This window comes from Falco naumanni, chromosome 17 (genome assembly GCF_017639655.2).
Source record: "Falco naumanni isolate bFalNau1 chromosome 17, bFalNau1.pat, whole genome shotgun sequence".
In the NCBI taxonomy this organism is placed as follows: Eukaryota; Metazoa; Chordata; class Aves; order Falconiformes; family Falconidae; genus Falco; species Falco naumanni.
In genome coordinates, this window is record NC_054070.1 from 3,289,688 (window position 1) to 3,308,668 (window position 18,981).

The 18,981-nt window shown below is 47.0% G+C and overlaps 3 protein-coding genes across 3 annotated transcripts in view; 2 read left to right on the forward strand and 1 right to left on the reverse strand.

Annotated features, from left to right (window-relative positions):
* Positions 1-2,537: 2,537 nt before the first annotated feature.
* PIFO (primary cilia formation) lies at positions 2,538-4,974 on the forward strand. The gene is made up of 6 exons (XM_040617080.1): positions 2,538-2,562; positions 2,887-3,029; positions 3,363-3,461; positions 4,002-4,132; positions 4,399-4,525; positions 4,906-4,974. The coding sequence occupies exons 1-6, from the start codon at positions 2,538-2,540 to the stop codon at positions 4,972-4,974; spliced, it is 594 nt and encodes a 197-aa protein (XP_040473014.1).
* Positions 4,975-6,725: 1,751 nt separating this feature from the next.
* On the reverse strand, positions 6,726-13,383 carry TAF8 (TATA-box binding protein associated factor 8). Its single transcript, XM_040616434.1, has 8 exons — positions 13,315-13,383; positions 12,011-12,167; positions 11,278-11,376; positions 10,930-10,992; positions 10,362-10,486; positions 9,864-10,011; positions 8,954-9,096; positions 6,726-8,502 (listed from the first exon to the last, which is right to left on the reverse strand). Exons 1-8 carry the CDS (start codon positions 13,345-13,347, stop codon positions 8,359-8,361), a joined length of 912 nt encoding a protein of 303 aa, XP_040472368.1. The 5' UTR covers positions 13,348-13,383; the 3' UTR covers positions 6,726-8,358.
* CCND3 (cyclin D3) overlaps positions 13,299-18,981 on the forward strand; it is a 47,011-nt gene continuing 41,328 nt past the window's right edge. The window contains exon 1 of the mRNA XM_040616437.1: positions 13,299-13,381. The gene's annotated coding sequence lies outside the window, so the exon portion shown is untranslated. The remainder of the gene's footprint in view (positions 13,382-18,981) is intronic.

The following is an 18,981-nucleotide window of genomic DNA, read 5'->3' on the forward strand; positions in this document are numbered from 1 at the left end:
ACTCAGTCCTGTCCCACTGACTGCCCCAGCCAAGGAGACAAAACCCTTGTAAACCACCTTGGTTTGGCAGTGCCTAACACCTCCGGGCATACACAATGACAGCGCGAGTTTGAACACTTCATCCACCTCTCACTGCATAATCGCCAGTGTTGACACAAAGCCTCTTGCAATAAAAAAAAAAATCCAAAAATAAAACCTATCTAATCTTGCTCTTCAACTACCCTCGCAGCACCAGGACATGGCACAGCTTGATATACTGGTATCTCCAGCTGGAGTGTTAAGGCCCATTGTACTGGTATCATTTGTTTGTGGTACTGATCTTTCCCAAGTTTTGTAATATTTGTCCATCTTTGTTGATGCAAGACTGGCATGAAATGAGAGAAGCATGCAAACAGTCTGCACCAGATTCCAGGTCAAAGATGGCCAAGCTCACTTTGATTACCAATAAGTCCCACTTCAAAACTTAGTTCCTTAGTTCTCTACCTTTATAACAATTACTTGTGGCTCTTTCACTGTTCTACTGGGTGGCTACACAGGGGGCTTTGAGGGATTAAAATGCTGCACATTCTTCTGACAAAGGAAAATATATAGCAGTTACTTTCGGGGTGATTATATGTTGCACTACTTTTGCAGTTGATTTCTTTTAACTGTGCAAATTCCTGATTTAATTGCTTTATTACATTGAAAAACTATCATGGACTAAGAAAAGGACACTCTAAGGAGGAAAACTGACCATTCTGATAGAAAGGCTATTACTGTCTCCATAGCAGAGTATATTCCAAAAGGCTTCTGCTATTTTAGCCATGTTTATAGGCCTCAAGATCACCTGTTGCCCAACCCTGGCTGAAAGAACCAGCAGAACTTTGAGCTGTTAATGACCATGAGCTACCCTGTGTGCCCCCTTGGATCAGAAAGAATTGTAACCTGGAAGACAGGTTATGTTGGGTTCAGACAGATCTTCATGAAGAAGAGAAAAAATAGGCCCATTGACAGAAGCAATTTTATTGTCTGCATTATAGGATATATACCAGAGTTTCTACAAGTTCATAATCCCACACCTTTTTTCTGTAAAGGTCTAGCCCTCCTGCTGAATGCCCAGATGGGTATGTGCTTTCTACCCCAAAACCAATTCTACCAAACCCTTCTCAGTTATGGCACATGCAGGGAACTGGAACAGACTTGTATAAAAAAATTCTTTTATAAACCGCGGAGGAGGAAGGAGAGGCAGACAGGCACACAGCAATCATGTCTCTGAAGACAAAAGCTTGACGAAGCATGGCATGCTCAATCTAAAGTGCAAATATGTTGCTTGCTGTCATGTAAGCTTCCTCTTTAGCAGCTCCTTCCTGCTCAGCTTGAATGAAGCGCAAGCACAGCCACTCGCTAGGTCTTAGCAGAAGCTTTCAAAGGCAGGTCAAACAGGTGGCCCAGCAAACACGCAAAGAGCCTCCCACCTTCCAGGCACTTCACCAAAGATCCCTGCTGCCTCCGTTCTTCCTTACGTGGCAGCAAAGGGGAAAGATTCAGTTTAAGGAAGAGACCCAGCCTTCAGAACCACCAACCCATGAGTTTAAGGGTGCAATACTCCTACACTGACTCATCTACTGAAACAAAGTAGGAAGGAAAGAAATCCATTATTATCCTTGGAGGGTCAGTTCTGAGACGGATAACTAACCCTACATCACTTTCTCTGAATAACTTATCCTGCAAGGAAACATGGCCCAATCGTTTCTGATTATATCTGCCTCATGCAGTTACTAACTCCTAAGTGCAGCCCAGGGTAACGTTCCCTTTCCTGTGTGACTGGACATTGACTGGGAGTACCCTGGGTCGAGGGGCAGCCCAGCCCAGGACAAGACTCTCTTTACCGTCCTGATTAAGGTAGGTTTTGGTCAAGCCCTCTGCTCTGCACAGCTCTGCTTGCAAAGCCTGAGCCCAAAGACTCCACGTGAGACACGTTTCTTGGCATCCCTCAGGAAATGCTGGCAGCCTTTGAGCAGGAAGCCGCCCAGGTCAACAAGCCCCGTCTCATGATCACCGCGGCTGTTGCTGCAGGAATTTCCAACATTCAGGCTGGCTACGAGATTCCCGAGATCGGACAGTGAGTAGCAAACCCTCGGGTATCATTTTGGTGACTTCAGTGGTCTTCCGCGGCAGTTTGCAGGGGTTACTCACTGCCCTGCCTTAACAGCCAGGTACAGGGAAAAAGACAGGGAGGAGACAACAGGGCAGATCAGGCCATGCCACAAGAATCATCACAGAGAAGGGTCTTGCTGGCACGATCTATAGACTGCTTCCCCAGAGATCTCTCCCCTACTGGCTGACGGTGCGAACACAGCAGCTCCTCGAACTAGGAGCCAGCACAGCACAATCCACAGGGATGATATTATTCATCCTTTCTTTCCTTGCCCTCTTCAGGCGCTGCCGTCACCAGCATTCCCTCCAGCGCTCCCCCCCTCCGTGTCTATGGCAACCGGAGTACACACACCCACACACCCACACACCCACACACACCCCCTGACAGCTGACAGGGCAGCATGGCAGCGGAGTGGCAGCGGAGAGGTGAGCCATGGGAGACAGGGGTGTGGGCACAAGGGCTTTCCTTCTTGTGCAGCTCCCCAGTGGCGTTGGGCTTCCCCAGCAACCTTCCCCACAACTGGGCTGCTAGGCTACTCTTTGCTCAGGCTGGGGAAAAAGAAACCTTCGTGGCAGGAGGGAACAGGTATCCAAAGGGCAGACCTCCTGAAATATCCAGGGTCAAGGAAAATTCCCATCTGGGAGATAAGGGGAAGGTTGGCCTCAGGCAGGGAGCAGCAGACACTTAAGAAGGAAAAACAGTGGCAAGTGGTCACCACACTGGTAGCGTTTCCTCTCCTGATCTCACAGATGGACGGAAGCGGATCTCTTTTGGGTCATGTCAAGAGCGGAAAATGTTCCCTCTCCACCATGCCCCAGACAGGCTGGCAATCCAGCTCATACCCATCAGGGGAGACCCTTCGCTTGGGCCAGGCTGTTACTTGAGTCACGAGGTAAGTTACTCAGTTTTTGTGCTCAGAGCTTTTCCTTCACAGAAGACGCACAGTACAGGAGCAACAGGACCATGGCCAGCCAGGCACAGAGTCCCCCGCACCTACCCTGCCAACCCATTGTACGAGGTCCCCGCATATACGTAGAAAAAGAAATGCCCTTCCCTTTCCAAACGTACCAGTCCTCAAAGCTCTAGCTGCCCTAACACTCTACGTTAGCAAGAAATTAGAGGAATTAACAGGAATAGTGTCTGCTGCTCATGTACTTCTGCCCTTCCCCTGATGGAAATGGTGTCTTAAAAATGTCAGTAAGAGACTTCTGCTTTTGAATTGCAGAGCGGCAGCCTTAGATACTCTTTGGAAAACAAACCCTTGAGCAAGAAAGGCTATGTGATAGGAGCGAGAACAGCCCAGCGTTTCATACCAGAGCCACAGGTAAGAAAAGCACACTTCACAGCGGCAGAGCTGAAGCTTTGCAAGAATTTGTAGGCTGTTCCCAACACAGACCATCAGTTTCGATCACGTTTGCTGGGGCTGCCTCCAACTTAATGTATCTGGTACCTACAGAACTCCTTACACATATTCTAGTGGGAGGTGTTGAGCCTAGAGACCCAAGACTCATATGAGCTCTAACAACATCAACACATGCATCTCTATATACACATACCTTTGTATCACATACACACACATGTAAATGTACATATAGAGGCAAAATCAGCTATACTACCTGAACAAACACGCTATGTTTTCTGGCCCAGCTTCTCTAGAATAACAATATAGTAGCAGAAACATCACAGGCCTCACTGGGTAAGGAGTAGGGAGTGCATATTGACTTATTCTGATTTTTTTACTCTATCAGAGTAGCCAAAGCATGCATTGAACAACAGTCGGCAATACCCAGCTGGCTGCTGATTGGAGCATGTAGGAATGATTTGCAGAAAAAGATCTTCCTTACAGAAATTTTCTCTCTTGCAGACTGTGACTCCCAGCCCAGCAACGTACCAGTCATTCTGGAATAAAGAGGGAAAACGCCAGCCTGCCTGTGCTTCATTTTCCACTAGGACACCACGATTTCCAGATAAGCCTTCAGATAAAAATTTCCCTGGGTAATGTAACTCATTTTCTTACACTTTTAATAATAAGCAGGAGTACTAGTGGAAAGAAATACTAAGACACAAATGGGAGATAGGTAACTGAGTTCCCAGTAATGCTTTTATCTTCAAAAAGCTCCCCTGTTTTAGTCTTAGCATGATGACATGAATACCACAACATGCATTTCTCCCATGGATCAAGGCAAGGCTGGTAAATTCTAGTATTACAAATGTCATACACTAGCTCCAGAGATGAGGTATTTTGTGACTTTTTTCTTTAGACCTGGAGCTTACAATGCAGACAAGCCATTACACAAAAAAATCACTTGGCCAATGAAGTTTGGGTCTCCAGACTGGTCTTTAGTGCCGATGCCAGCGAAGAGGATGCTAAAAATGGAGGTACAGAAGGTAAGCACAAGGATAAAGGGATGTTATTCCTGGTTCAAGGGTTGTGACAAAGGAAAATGTATGATTATTTCAATGCATTTGGACTATGTTTTGTCATCCTTCCCTCACTGGCCTGCTGGATACATGGCTCTACTAGCCTGGGGCACAAGAAACAAAGTGATTTTCTATCAGAAAATGCTGGTTTGCAAACACAGTTACAGTCCTTCAAAAAAACCTTACATTAAGAAATTTGCTCTGGAAGTTTCCATCCACAAAACGAGAGAACCAGAGTGCAGACTTCCCATGTAATTCTGCTGAAAATAAAACCTTCTTGCACCTTCCCGCGCTTTTCTGAAGTGCTTGTCATTGCTAATATCTAACCGATAGTAGCTGTCTCTTAGCTGACCATAGACAAAGAACTCTGGAAACACCGGAATCGAGTGGCCTACCTGAGTTTATACTACAGCTGAGGAGCCAGGGCCGTCGCCACACGTCCTCTCTGCCGGCAGCGCAGCTCGGGCCTCGCGCCACCCATGGAGGTGTTCATCCGCACTACCCAGCCTCTCCAAAATAAAACAAAGAGGGATTTCTTGCTGCAAGTTGTGCTTACCTGGGATTGGGACATGTGTCTTGCTGCCTGTGTAGGTGTTGGGGTGCTGCTGGGGCCCGCGTGCAGCACCCCTTGGCCCTGCTTCCCTCAGCCCTCGGCCCAGGCAGGGCTGGCGGCCATTTTGTGTCGGTCACCACAGAAACACCTGACCTCCCCAACATGGCTTCCCTCAGCGCAGGGGCCTTCTCCCCCAAAAATCCAGTCCTCCCTGGCACTGGAAAGAAGCCAGATTAACACAGCTACAGGGCAGCCGGGCTGCTGCCCCGTCTCCTCAGCACTGGGAGAGGACACACCTGCCTTCCCCAGCCTCCTCACCACCATCTCCTCATCCCCAGCGAATGCTCCAGGCCGGGCCCAGGGGTTCACCCACAGCCTGAGGAGAGCTGACAAAACATGGGGGTGCACATGGTACTACACTGCCCTCAGGTATGTTCAGGAAGGGTATAATGGCTTTGTGCACAGCCAGCAGCTATATTAAAGCAGCACACAGCAAACTTCCTAGGGAAGGAGGCTGTGCTGGGACAGGTTAGACCAGACGGCCTGCAAGACTTAATTTTGCATTACTAGCTTTTCCCCTGCTGACACAAAGAAGATATTCTCAAGCAACGAGCAAGCCACATGCTTCTAATTAAGAATCTGGCCATGATAATAAATTCAGTCTGAAACAGAAAGGTTCTGGTGCTCATCATCGGTTGTTCCTGTAATGTACAAATCAGACCCTAGGGATTTCTATAAATGTTTACAAACCTTCACACAGCGACTTGATCTGTGTGATCACAGCCTTGATTCAATCTCAGGGGAAAACTAAGAGCAGGCAACATTCATTCTTGATATAACTACCAGTTGCAACGCAGGCTTTCAAATTTTCGGGGTCTGTTTACCTGTTTCTGTAGCAAATTCCCCCTGTAGCCCAATTTCAGCTGTAAAACCACAATATATTCTTCCAGTTTCCCACTTTTGGTCTTCCAGTGCTCTCATATATGCACTGCAACAGCATGGCCAGTCTTCTCTAGGCACACCAGCCCCTTCCCTCCCCACCACAAGAGCCTGCTTTGTAGTTGCAGCTGCTAAAAAGGGATGTCCTTGCTGATGTGCAGTTGCCCCTTTTGGTGCAAACTTTTGAAGGTGGGGGTATGACTCACGGGAAATTGTACTGTCCTAAGACCTGGGGTTTATGGCTGTTTAAGGCTTCACCTTTGTATTCGTGGCTGATACTGCACACTTCACCTCCATCTGTCCTGGTTTTCTAATCAGGAGAAAAATACATGTGTAAAAGACGGTGTAAAAGAAAGTAAGCAGTACCTAAGATTCTGCAGTCCTTAACCACGTTCCACCTGTGAGAAGTGGAGAAACCTACCAAAGCTTTTGCAAAACTGATGGTATTTCAAAAGGCACTTTGTCCTCACTGAGCATATTTCTAATGAACCAGAGTTTTTGTTGGAAAATTCCCAACCTTCTCAGCTATCAAGTGTTGCTGTGAAGAAAGGAAGAGATGCAGAGGGAAGGACAAGACTTCCTACTGCTTGTAGACCCCACTGAAAGCACACTCGGGCTCCATTCAGGTGCTTTTCCACTCCTGAAACTTAAAAGATTCAGCCAGTTTTGCTTGTAGGAGATAAAATTTCTTTTATTATGAACATAAAAATTACTATTTTCATTCTACATTTTTCCCCTACCCAGCGAGGGATTTTCTCATTATGAAAAATGCTTAATCCAAGTAAAAAAAAGATATAAATTTATATATATATACATAACATACACAATGTCTCTGTACATTTGTTATTCTGTACAACCAAGGCACCAGCACACGTGGCAACAGCACATGCAGGGCTTTTTTGCTAGAGATCTAATTTCAGATTGTTTGGCAGGAACACCTCCATGCTCACTGAAACAATTACTCCTTTTCATCTTCCTCCTCCCTGGGTGACGGGGGAAGAGGGAGGCCTGGAAGGATGCCTTAACTGAATGGAGAGGAACACGTACACGCACAACTCTGATCTCCCTGGTGACTGCAACAGATTCTTTGCTGCTACTCTAGGAAACTGTGAGCTGCCTGGAAGTCTGTAGCACACAGTCTCGGCTGCCTCTTCCAGCACCACATTTTCATCTGGAAGAGATGCTTGGGAGACTGGACCAAACTACAGGAGTCTTTTGTCAAAGAAATGTAGCCCATATTTTGCCTAAGAAAACGTTGGAAGGAAAATTAAAGCAAAGCCCTACTAGAATCAGCTAATAATTACAATAATCCCATCACCAGTCATTTTCACTGCTGAAATAAAGTCTTCTGCTCTTGGGGGAATAAAGGGGAGGGGGGAGCAACTTCCATTAATAAATGCCTGGATTTGAAAATGGACGAAAAAAGTGCGATCAATAGCATGGCCTTGTGGACTGCAACCAATACAGCTTTATTCTGTATTCCAAGTTTTTCAGCCCAGCATCTTTCAAACCAACTAGTGAAGGCATGAACTCTCCAAGGAGTTGTGCTGTGTTGAAACTAACAATAAAACTGAAAAATAGCCTGAAGCAGCTGTTAAATTGTGCCATTCATACTGCTAGAAAATGATCTCAAAGCAGAACAGGGTAAACACCACACTTACTGCTTTTAAGTGAGAAGTCCAGCTGCAGTCTCAAAAGTGAGAATAAAATTCCATCTCAGCTCTGTATTTACACTTCACTCTCTTACCAACACATCAGATGCCTTTAGTTTATAAAAGAAAAGTCTGTTTGCTTTTAACTGCCAAGAATCCAAAGAAACCTCTCTGGGATTTTTTTGTCTCTGTTAAAACATGCTTCTCAGACTAGAAGGCCAGGCAGCATTGACTGCAGACGTTTCTTTTCTAGCCTGCCAGCCAGCCATAAACGAATTATGCCTTTGTATTCTGCACAGCCTGCTGGGAAGCACTGAGCAGCAAGAACCTTCATGTCCCTCGTCTCTTCAGAAAGTAAATCCTGCCGACAGTGAGAACAAAGCAAAGTAAACGAGACCATTCCCGTCTGTAACCCGATGGCCTTCAACGCTTTTAAGGCAATTGACCATTGACCATTCCAAGTCAGCAGGAGAGCAGAGGGGAAAGTGCGAGCACTGCAAACCAGGATGGAGAGTGTAGTTCACTAGGCAGAGACAGATCATTCTTCTGCTTCTGCCACTTAGCTGGATTGTCTCTCCTGTCTTGCTCCACGCCTTTCACCCACAGCAGCGGAGGTGAAACCCCTGGGTTTCTCTGAGCAGTGGGCTGGCTACACCTCACTTCTTTCTGCGGATCTTGGGCTTTTTCACTGGCCGGAGGTAGGGATTGTCTATCACATTTTCCTCCCCGTTCCGACTGCCTGACAGGGATGTGTTCTGCTGTAACACTGAAGCGTTCTCCTTTTCAGGTCCTGAATCATCCTGCCACATTAAATAAAAAGCATAAGCATAAACAACCAAAGTTAGGCTAAACAAGGCTTAGAAGTTTAGACCACATAACCTATGGCCAAATTAGATATAATCAACAGCCAAGATAAACAGCAGCACACAAGGAGCTGCATTAAAGGTGCGGACTCCTGATTTCTAACACAAGAAGATCCCCTTTGGGAATAGTGTGGGATCCAACAACAATCCTCTCTCCCCTAACACTGAGATGAAGGTTGTACTGAAAGCTCATGATTCAACCTCAGCTTGCATTGCACCCTGCAGGAAGTTAAAGAACCATGACAATGTTCAGGCCTTTACACCTGGTAAAATGCAACCCACTGCCATTTTCCACCCACTGTGCCCAGCTGCAAGGAAGACAGGCAAAGAACCAGGTTTCGTTAAGAAACTGGGCCCAAGAGACCTTGATCTTTCAGGCTGGGCGTACCGTGCTCATGTGCAGGGGAAGGTTCTCAGTGTCTGTCTGGTCGTCTTGCTCAGATGAATCTGTTTCTTCCATTTGCTGCATTTCCAGCTCAGAGGGGAGAAGAGCAGTCAGGTAGGGTACGGTGAAAGGCCTGGCAGCAATCACTAGGGTTAGGGAAAAGGACCCAGTCAGCAAGCTGGGAGAAGACTCCTCAGCTCCGAGGATAGGAAGCAAAAACCCAACCAGTTATTTAGAGACCAAACGCTTTCCACTGGTTCTGGTTTTAAACACACAGACTCTTTCCCTGCTGCTCCCAGAGACCAGGAATTAAATACGCTGTCCCTAAAAGATGGCAGTCTCTTAATTTCATATTTTCTGGAGCCCCCTTATTTTTCCAGCCACAGACACAGCATTATACTAACACAAAAAATCCTTCCTGACCTCCATAAAGGTTCAATTATCTCACAGGCTGAAGCATCACTTAGGCCCCCTTAAGATAACACTGACATTTGTGCTGTCAGTGAGCCTTGGGAAGATACTCATCACTGCTTTGCAGGCAGAAGAACAGGAAAACCTCCACTCTCTCCCATAAAAATATGAGAGAGAAGAAATTACTTATTCAGAAGCTACAGAGGGGCGGAGACAGGATTGGGATGAGCTTTGAATTTAGCACCTATCAGCCAAGGCCTTCTCCACCAGCAGAAGAAAGTGAGCTTTTGGTGAGGGTGGAAGCCTACCATTTGGCTTCGATTCTGTTTTTCATCCCCATTTTGAAAAGAAAACCCTCACTTCCCAGCCTTCCAGTGTCTCAGAAGGGCAAACACACTGTGATCATTCACTGCTCACCTCCTGCAGTAGCAAGAACTCTAACGGAGTGTATACCCAGCTAGGCAGCTGTCATTTACAGCACAAAGTGTCCCAGATAACTCACGTGGGAAAGTGCTAACATCATCTTTGAAAAGACTCTGGGTTTCTCCTGTCTTAGCCATGAAACGTGTGAGAGCTCTTTCTACATCGCGCCGTTGAGATGCTGCCTTTTCCCGTAGGACTTGATAATCAGATACTGGCTCCCGGTATGTCTGTGCAGCAGGAAGGAAAAAAAAAAAAAAAAAAAAAAAGAAAAGAACACGGTTAGTGGATGCAACGCAGACAGCTGAAGCTCAAAACACTACTAGGAGGCAGATGCTACAGGCAAGCATTGACCTTCACATTCACAGATTTTCAGAGAGCTACAGCTCTCAAACAGCCAGAAGTCTACAGCAAGGGCAACCCACAACCAGCAAGCGAGATATTAAGCCAGGAGAAGCAACATTGTGGATAAACAGTACCTGCACTGCAGTAAAAATACTTATACACCACTCCTGGTGTCACTGACTTCAGACAGACCCCAAATGGCATTAAAAAAAATAAAATATCTTTTTTCACTCACTGGTGTCTTGATGTAAGTGTGAGGATCTGGAAACTCGGGAAAATGGCCAGGAATGTGGGATGGATGTGGCTTGTTCTGTCCAGCTGTCAGGGCTTTGGGAGTCACAGGCTGGTTTGTCACAGGAGCTACAGTTAAAAAACATGCACACCCATAAATCAGCCAGCTTCATTCTGCCAAGAGTTAGGCATGAAGTGCTAGCTCGTACTGAACTGCAACCCATGTCTCCAGGTCCTACAAAAGGGACAGAACACATCCCACAAGCAGTAATTTCAGATTGTGTTTGGCATTCCAAAAGGGAATAAGGATTACTTGACCCCTCCCTCCTACACAAGGAGAACAAAACTATCTTGAGGATTCTCATGTGCAATAAAGATGCTGAGGCAAAGGCAACCAGTTTGGCAGAGGGTACCTATTACACAGTCATTACAGGATTTCTTAAGACAAACTGCACTTCCAGGGGCACTGGACTGCATCATCCACCAGGAAAGCAGGAGCCCTCTGGATGCCAGCACATAGGAATGCCAAATTATTTCCAATTTCCTGCATAAGAAGAGAATTTCCCACATACGGGCCGTGATGACCATCCTCTGGGAGCGCTTGGCATACGCAGGAAGCGTTTCAACATTGAACCCTGAAATACAAAACAGGAAACATAAATCACACCCAGAGTTTACCCCATCAAAAATCCCTTCTCTCAGGCTTCTCCAGAATAATTATATGTGAAAGAAAATCACGCACTCTGTATATATTTATACTGCATTTGTGCAACGATATCTGAGTGCCCACACGAAGCCCAGAACTGCGGGCATCACACACATATCAGAAACACAACGGACAGGTTTTCCTACCAACACAGCACACTCAGATCTTCTGCAATGCGGGCAGCTGGAATTAATGGGACCAGTCTACTACTCACCCATTTCCACGAGAGTAACCACTATATCAGAGAGTGTAGGCTGCGTCCTGGCTGTATGTTCACAGTAGGACTTTGCACTCCTTCCAATTTCAGAAATATCTGGAGGGGAAAAAAAAAGTATCAGCCCAATCCTAGTGAATTTTTAGCAAATTTAGCAACGAATGAAAAACAGCTTCCGGAATCCAGCATCTTACAACCTGTGTATTTGAAATTAAAGCACATGCACACACGAAGTATGGAGACACTAAAGATCAAAGAGTCAGATGTTTTCTGCAAATGCAAAAAGCAAATCTGCATCACAAGCATGAAAAGATACAAAACTTGATCAAATTTTGATTTCAAAAAAATACGGAACCCGAGATCCTAGGCACATCACCCAGCAAAGCAGAAGTAGAGCTGCCAGATACAGGCACTTCTGCAGCCTTAACTAACCAAATGTCTGGAACTCTGTTACTTCTCTACTTATTCTGCCAGTATCTCAGTATGTGGAGCTTATTAGGACACCTAATGAGTATCTAATGAGTACTCAGTGAGTAACATAAGTACTTTTGAGTTCGGACAAGCATCTCACGCTCACAGAAGTCCGTGACTCCGGGGCTGTGCTCTAGCCACTGGTCAACCCTTCTGCTTTTGCAAACATTATTAACACAAGATAATAAAAATTTGAAAACAGAGAACCAAGGCACTTCAGGGGACCAGTGTGACTGGGCACTGACAAAGCTTGGATACTCACAGCTTTGTAACATCTCCGTCAGCGTCTCCACCGCGGCCTTCTCAGCGCTCTCGAAGCCGGCTTCGGTGAGCAAGGAGCTGACCACCACCTGCAGCGTCCTCCTCCGAGCCAGGTAGTAGTTATCAGCCGGCGTGGTGGCATGCTTGCTGCCCGACCTCTGCAGACACAGCCCCCCACCCCAAACGAGAGCTCAGAGAAACGAAGCCACCTCCAGACCCCAGGAAGAGCAGCGAGGCCCGAGCCCGGCTGGCCCCAGGAAGGGCGAGGGCACTGATCCTGCCCTGGGACCCCCGGGCTGGGACCCCCAGGCTGTGGACGCGGCCAGGTGACAGGCCCTGTGACACGCCAGGGGCTGGCAGGCAGGGTGGCACACGTGCTGCCCGTGCTCAAGGGTCATGGGCCAGCCTCCTGCTGCATGCAGGCACACACACACATGTACACACATGTACACACATGTACATAAGCACACACATACAGATGTATATACACACACAATCTATAGTAGACATCTACACACACATGCACATATTCAGACACACACATACAAGCACATGTACTTATGCACATATATATATACATACACACAATCTATACACATACATGCACACATATACATACACACACATACCTGGACAGGTACATATGCACACACACATACACGTAATCTATACATATACTCTACACAGCCATGCACACACACATATACATAGACACACGTATGTGCACATGTACATATGCACACACATATACACACAACCTATACATACAATCTATGCACATGTATACACACACACGTGCACATGTATACATGCACACACATATATACACAATCTACACATATGCATATACACCCTCATATACATACACACAATCTATACGTATACATCTACACACCCATGCATGCACACATGTATATAGGCACACACATACGTGCACGCACGCATATATGCAGACACACACATACAGACACAGTGCTACAGGCACCACGCAAAGCAGAAGGCCCTTTGGGCCGCGGCCCCTTTAAAAAAGCCGCCCCACGGGCAGCCCCGTCCCGCTGATCCCACGCCGGCCAATCCGAGTAGAAAAACTTGAGCCAATCAAGTGCCACTGCGTAGCCCCGCCTCCCCCCGGCCATTCAGCCAATCAGCGCCTCCCTCCCCTCAGCCTTCGCCTCAAAGCCCCCCGGGCAGGCCGCAGGCGTCTCAGGCGCATGGGGGGGCAGACAGGCCGCTGTCGTTCTGCCCGCCCGCCGCGGCAGCCGCCCGCCACAACGGCCCCGTGTCCTGGCGAGGAGCCGCCGTTACCGTGCTGGAGCCACCGGACGCTGTGTCGGCCATCTTGGAGCCATATGGAGCTGTGCGCACGCGCCAGGTGCGGCGGAGGGGGTGTACGTCGTGCTTCGCGCGGGGCGTTGTGGGATTTGTAGTGTGGGAGGGAGGGAGCGCGGCGGGGTTTGCCTGGGCTGCCCCGGGCCCGCCGCTGGGCCCCTCCGTGGGGCTCCCAGCGCCGGCTGCAGCCCGTAGAGCGCCCCTTTCATCTCCTGAGGCGTGGCGGAGCTTGTGGCTGCAACAGGAGCAAAGCCTCCTGTAATGCCGTTGCGCTTGCTTTAGCAGTGTTCCCGTGAAAAAATTATTTAATTCAAAAACTATTGACTTAAAAACCCTTGAAGAGCACCAGCGGTGTGCCAGAAACCCTGTAACCATGGAGGCACTTCTGGTTTTCCTGTTGTAAGCAATATGTACTCTTAGCTGAACCTCGGTGTACCAGCTCGTGTTCTTAGATCTTTTGATCAAAGCTTTGGTGTCAGTTCAGTGTTTCAGAAAGACAGAACAGGAAACCCCAGGCTACAACTCCCACCCCTTGCTTCCTGTGTAAGTACATGTGTGGGAGAGCAAGAACATTATAAGAACCAATTACTGTGTGTGTGGGGGGGGGGGGTAGTGGTGAAAAAAAAAGTGATGTAAACAACAGGTGCCACGCTGGAAATTAAAGGTCCTGATCGCATTTGGTTTGTATGGCGACACAGCTTCTATGTGCTGCTGGCTTATCAACGATAGCAGCAAGTTCTGCTAATGGATAGGGAAAGCGAGGCGGTAGAGGAAGGTGGAGGCTGGATTGTTCAAAGCAAACACGCCTGCAGAAGCCAATTTCTTGATCATCAAAGGTAGGAGGCAACATAGTTTCAGAGACTGAAAATGTGATATAGAGGGCAATCTTAATGTCTTATGTACTCCGGGATGTGCAAAGCAGTTGGCAGAGGACTGGTGAAGTATAATTGCTCTGAGGACGTTAAAAGTAGCTTGAAAGGATTGTGTGTGAGGGGGTTGGTACTAACGGGATCTTGCTGCAGTTTGCCGATGTGAATTCCCAGGGTGTCAGTATTCTGCCGAACCATGAGGCAGCTGCTTTGCCGTCCCTCAGTGGGGATGTCTGTCTCTGCCAGGGCTTTGTAGCGGAGGTGAGGCAGGCTCTCAGCCTCCTAGCATGTTAAGAAGAGATGTAGAGCTGTGTTAGCAGAGATGCTGAGCCCTTGTGGCTTCCAGCTGATGAGCTTCTGGAGGTCTGCATACTAGTGAGTAAGCTGGCATTGTAGATGAAGCTAAAAGAGGGGGAGATGTGAGCGCCTAATTTTGGTACGTTGCAGTTTTCTGGGTAACTCTTGAAGTGTCTGACCCCAGTTGTTTGGATGGGAAGGGAAGTGAACTCTGGCAGGTCTGGACTGAAAACATTCATGCAGTGCTGCTGCAGAAACGGGCTTGGGCTGAGCCAGAAATGTCTATGGGAGCGCTGGTGGGATTTCAGACTGGTTGGTACTATGAGAAGAACTATGCCCCTTAGTCTCAGCTTGCCATTGATTTTATTCAATTGATTTACACGTTGCTCTTGTAGCAAACCCAGAGGATGAGTAAGTGGGGAAGAAAGTGTAGACAGGTGCTTCTGCTGATGAACATTGTGTGCATTAGAGTACTGAGTAAGGCAGCATTTTCTCTCCATAATGTATCAGTCATAACATTCATCAGCAGGGGGGAAGAAAAGTAAATTGTGACTAGTGGTATGGCGCTAGATGCTGAAATCTTTTGGACAGGAGAGATATCCATGTAGGGGTCCAGTGCAGCAAAGGAGCAGCATGCATGTGTCTGAGATGTGTGCAGGTCAGGACCTCAGTCTGCTGTTATCTCTGCTACTGACTTGCCTAAGTCTTTCCTTTGCTCCCCTGTCTATGCGGTGAGGAGGATGAGGACATTATTTAGCCGAGTTCCCTTACTGAGATTGTGAAGGGTGCAATATAAATACAGCATGTGATAATTGAGCCATAACTTCTGGTTGTTTTATTGCATGAGGACAGTCTCTTCTTCATCTCTTGTTTCAAGTACTTGTAATGTCGCTTTTCAGTGTGTTATTTACAGCACTTGCCTAGAATGAAGCAAACCTGACTTTCAGTCCCTGCCTTCAGGACTGTTTATGCACTGAACTGCTTTGTGTAAAAAAAACCCCAGACACAATCCTGAAGAACAGACAGAGACACAGCATCCTTCTCCTACTCTGGAGGATTAACTGCTGATGTGTAGAACCACTCAGCTTCCCTCTGTGCCAGTTGACTCGGGTTTTTTGTTGGTGGTTTTTTCTGCACAATGATTGTTTCCATCCATGTGGGTGCAGGGCATCCAGTGCCTTCCTGAGCTGACCTGGAGCATCTTTCTGGGACCTGGAAAGTGGAGAGGCCAAGCAGTTACTGAGAACATGGCCACAGTCTTTCTTCCTTCAGCTTTTGTAGGAAAGGAGCCTTGCAGAGGCAAGATTTCAAACCCCTGCATCTTTTGTTAATTCCCGGCTAGTTATTTTAGGATTCTGAAATGCCCAGCTTCTACCCAAGCAATGTTGAGGGAGCCTTGCCTAATCTAGCCTGTATTCCCATCAGGAATCAGATGTCCCACAGGACAATTCAGGCTGGAGGGGACTTCTATCAGGAGGTCTCTACTCCAGACTCCTGATAGAATCAGGCTCAGCTAGGAGGCCAGATGAGGCTACCAAATGTAAACCTTCCTGTGCCCACTTGCATCCTGCAAGCTCCTTCTGCAGCTGAGGAATCTGCCAGGACAGAGGCAGGCCAGTGCAGTGCCTTCCTTCACACAGTGTCACACAAGCGTGTGTACCCAGGCAGGGTCCCACTGCTCATGTGTGTATGAAATTCCAGAACAAGCATGTATTTCCTGCTCTAGTTGAGCTGCTTGGCCTGACTTGCGGATGCTCCTCTGCGTTTTATACCTTTTTGTTGATTCTTTCCTTGTTACATACTATGTTGCCTGATTTATTCATGTGTCAGAGCTATTGTGTAAATATGTGTACTTCACAGCCCTGTGCTGCCCATTTTTCACTCTCTTGGGAATATTCTTTTTTCCTCCTTCACAAAACTTCATGGACAAGTTTCAGAAGACAAAACTGTTTTAAGTCTTGAGCTCTTTGTACTTCAGAGGCTTTGGTTTGGAAAGGGGGTGGTGGGAGAAGTCCTGCAGTGAGGGATGCTAGGGGAGGCTGGGCATTGCATGGTATTATTCTGGGCTGTAGTCCTGGCTCTGCATCCAGCCTGCTCAGTAACCATAGGCAAGTTCTGCTCCTCTGCATTTCATTTTCTCATCTGTTAGGTACTGGCATCGCTTGTGAGATGCTTTCAGAGCTGATAAAAAGCAGCATATGACATCAAAATATTCTTGTCAGTGGCACTGTATGCTTGGAAAGCTCTTTCCAGAGCAGTGCAGTCCATGTTGGACTCATCATGAGCAGAGTATCCAGAGCCTGGCAGAAATCCAGTAGTCCACAGATTCATAGACAGTCCTAAAACTATGGGTACAACATCCCTCTTTGTGGTGTGGGTACATAATTCTTCCCTTAAACATAGCTCCCCTCTGATGGGGTGGGAATAGAAAACTTCCATAAAGATCTAGTTACTCAGTGATTTAAGAGTTTCTTGCATGTCTTAAGTACTGACTGCTCGGAAGTAGATGCTAGCAGCCACTAGAGGAGACTAGCCAGCTGAGACAAGAGGAGACTAGCAAAAAAGGAGTGCTTCAGTGCCATGCTAAAAGATGTTGCCAGGGATCTGATTTGAAAGGGACAGAATTTGGAAGCAGAACCCTGCTGGCAGTTTGTGGCTGTAGGTGGAGAGCAGCATCTTTATTTTGGAGCCCATGTGAAGTGGGAAATGATGCTGCCACTGGAAGAATTTGCCAATTTAATGTGCCAGTTTCCTCTGCAGCACTGTGAAATCAGTAATCTGGCAGCAAAACAAAAAAAATGCAGGATGGCAATAGTCTGCGTGCCTTGCTGGGCATGTTGTGTTTTCCCAAAGACTGGAACCTTTCCTCTTGTTTTCCACTTTTAGCAACAACAAAAAATACTTTCACATTGGTGTCAGACTGAGAAAGGAAGCAAGTTCATGTGTTTTTACTCTGAATTGCATGCAGATTGTTTTAAGAGATAGGAGTTAGGATTCCCAGGTGGATTGGCACCAAACAGTTCTGTGGCCCCAAACAAGAAGAATATTAACCTTTTTGAATTACAGCTGATAATTCTAATATGTACAATCCCAGAAGGAAGGTTGTAAAGCTTGTTGAAATTCGTATTTGAAAAGAAGAATGGGAACTGACAACTCTGGACTCTTTGGCTAGGGAAAGCTGAAGGCTTTGCAATTTTTTGAGCCTGGGAGGTGCTCAGTGTAGCAGAAGGCTGCCTGTCTGACCTCGATGTTTTAAAATAACAGCCTTGTGAGAGGTGGTTAGTCAGATGGAAATGACTGAACTCAACATAGGGGTGAAATTTTGCAGCATGTGTTAAGACAGGAAGCCAGGCCAAGTGATCTAATGTCCCTTTGTGCTCCTAAACTTCATTATGCTTCTGCCTTGCCAGAGAGATGTGCCTTGGACTGGCCCAGAGCAGAGGACTGAGCTGCTGCAGGTTGGTTTCCTTGCCTCACCCAGCCCTGAAAGGAGGCAGCTGCCACCTGCATGGTCTGTGTGCCCCAAGCCACCCCAGCACCGTTGCCACCAGAGGGCACATTGTGACCAATATGTGCTTATTTGTGAGCAACTTCATTCACTGTTGGCATTTTGGTACTGAATTAACTTGGCTGTTTACACCCCTTAGCTTCGAGGATGCCACCAAAATCCTTCCTGCACCCATTTGTTGCTGAAAAGCTCCTGTGAGGTCCCCAAATTCCTTGACTGACCAGCTCTGTGGGGTTTTGTCATGCAGTTTAACAGTGACAAATGCTTGATATGCAGAGGAAGCCACTACTGGGCAAGGAAGGAATAAACTGCATGTCTGAGAGTGTTTTGGGGTGTTTATTCCCCCTAATGACATTGGCTTATCCCTTGCAGAAATGAAAACTCAAATACAGAGAGCTTATAGCCATGTTGCTGCTGTTGTGTTTTATTATTTGGGGAGATATTATTTGTTAGTGTTGTTATCCTCTTCTCTAAAACAGCAGTGGTGTTATTGTTGGCAATATACATGTGTGTTAATTAAAGCTTCTTGAAGTAAACCCCTTGCAGATTTCTTGCTGGTTGTGTTATGTGGTGGAGGAAGCTGATCCTTGGCAGAAAGGACCACGCTGCCTGGCTCATACTGAGGTGTGGGGATGTGGATGAGCTCTCCAGGTACTGCTGAGGGGTCACATCTGGGATTTCCATTCACCTTCCAAAGAGGTGTAACATCCACAGGGGGCGGAGAAGACTTTCCAGAATGCAAAATGCATCTCTGTGTGCAAGTTAGGCGTTCCAACTGTGGAGTTTATCCAGAGTAAAGCTTGAAGCTGTTTAGTCAAACCTATAAATAACCACACGGGGAGAAGGTGTCTGGTGGTAGAGAGCTCTTTGATCTAAGAATCGTAACAAGATCCAGGTGCTGAAGTGCAGGTCAGCACAGTTAAAATGGGAAATAAGGTGAATCTCTTCATAGGGGAATGTAATTGGGCT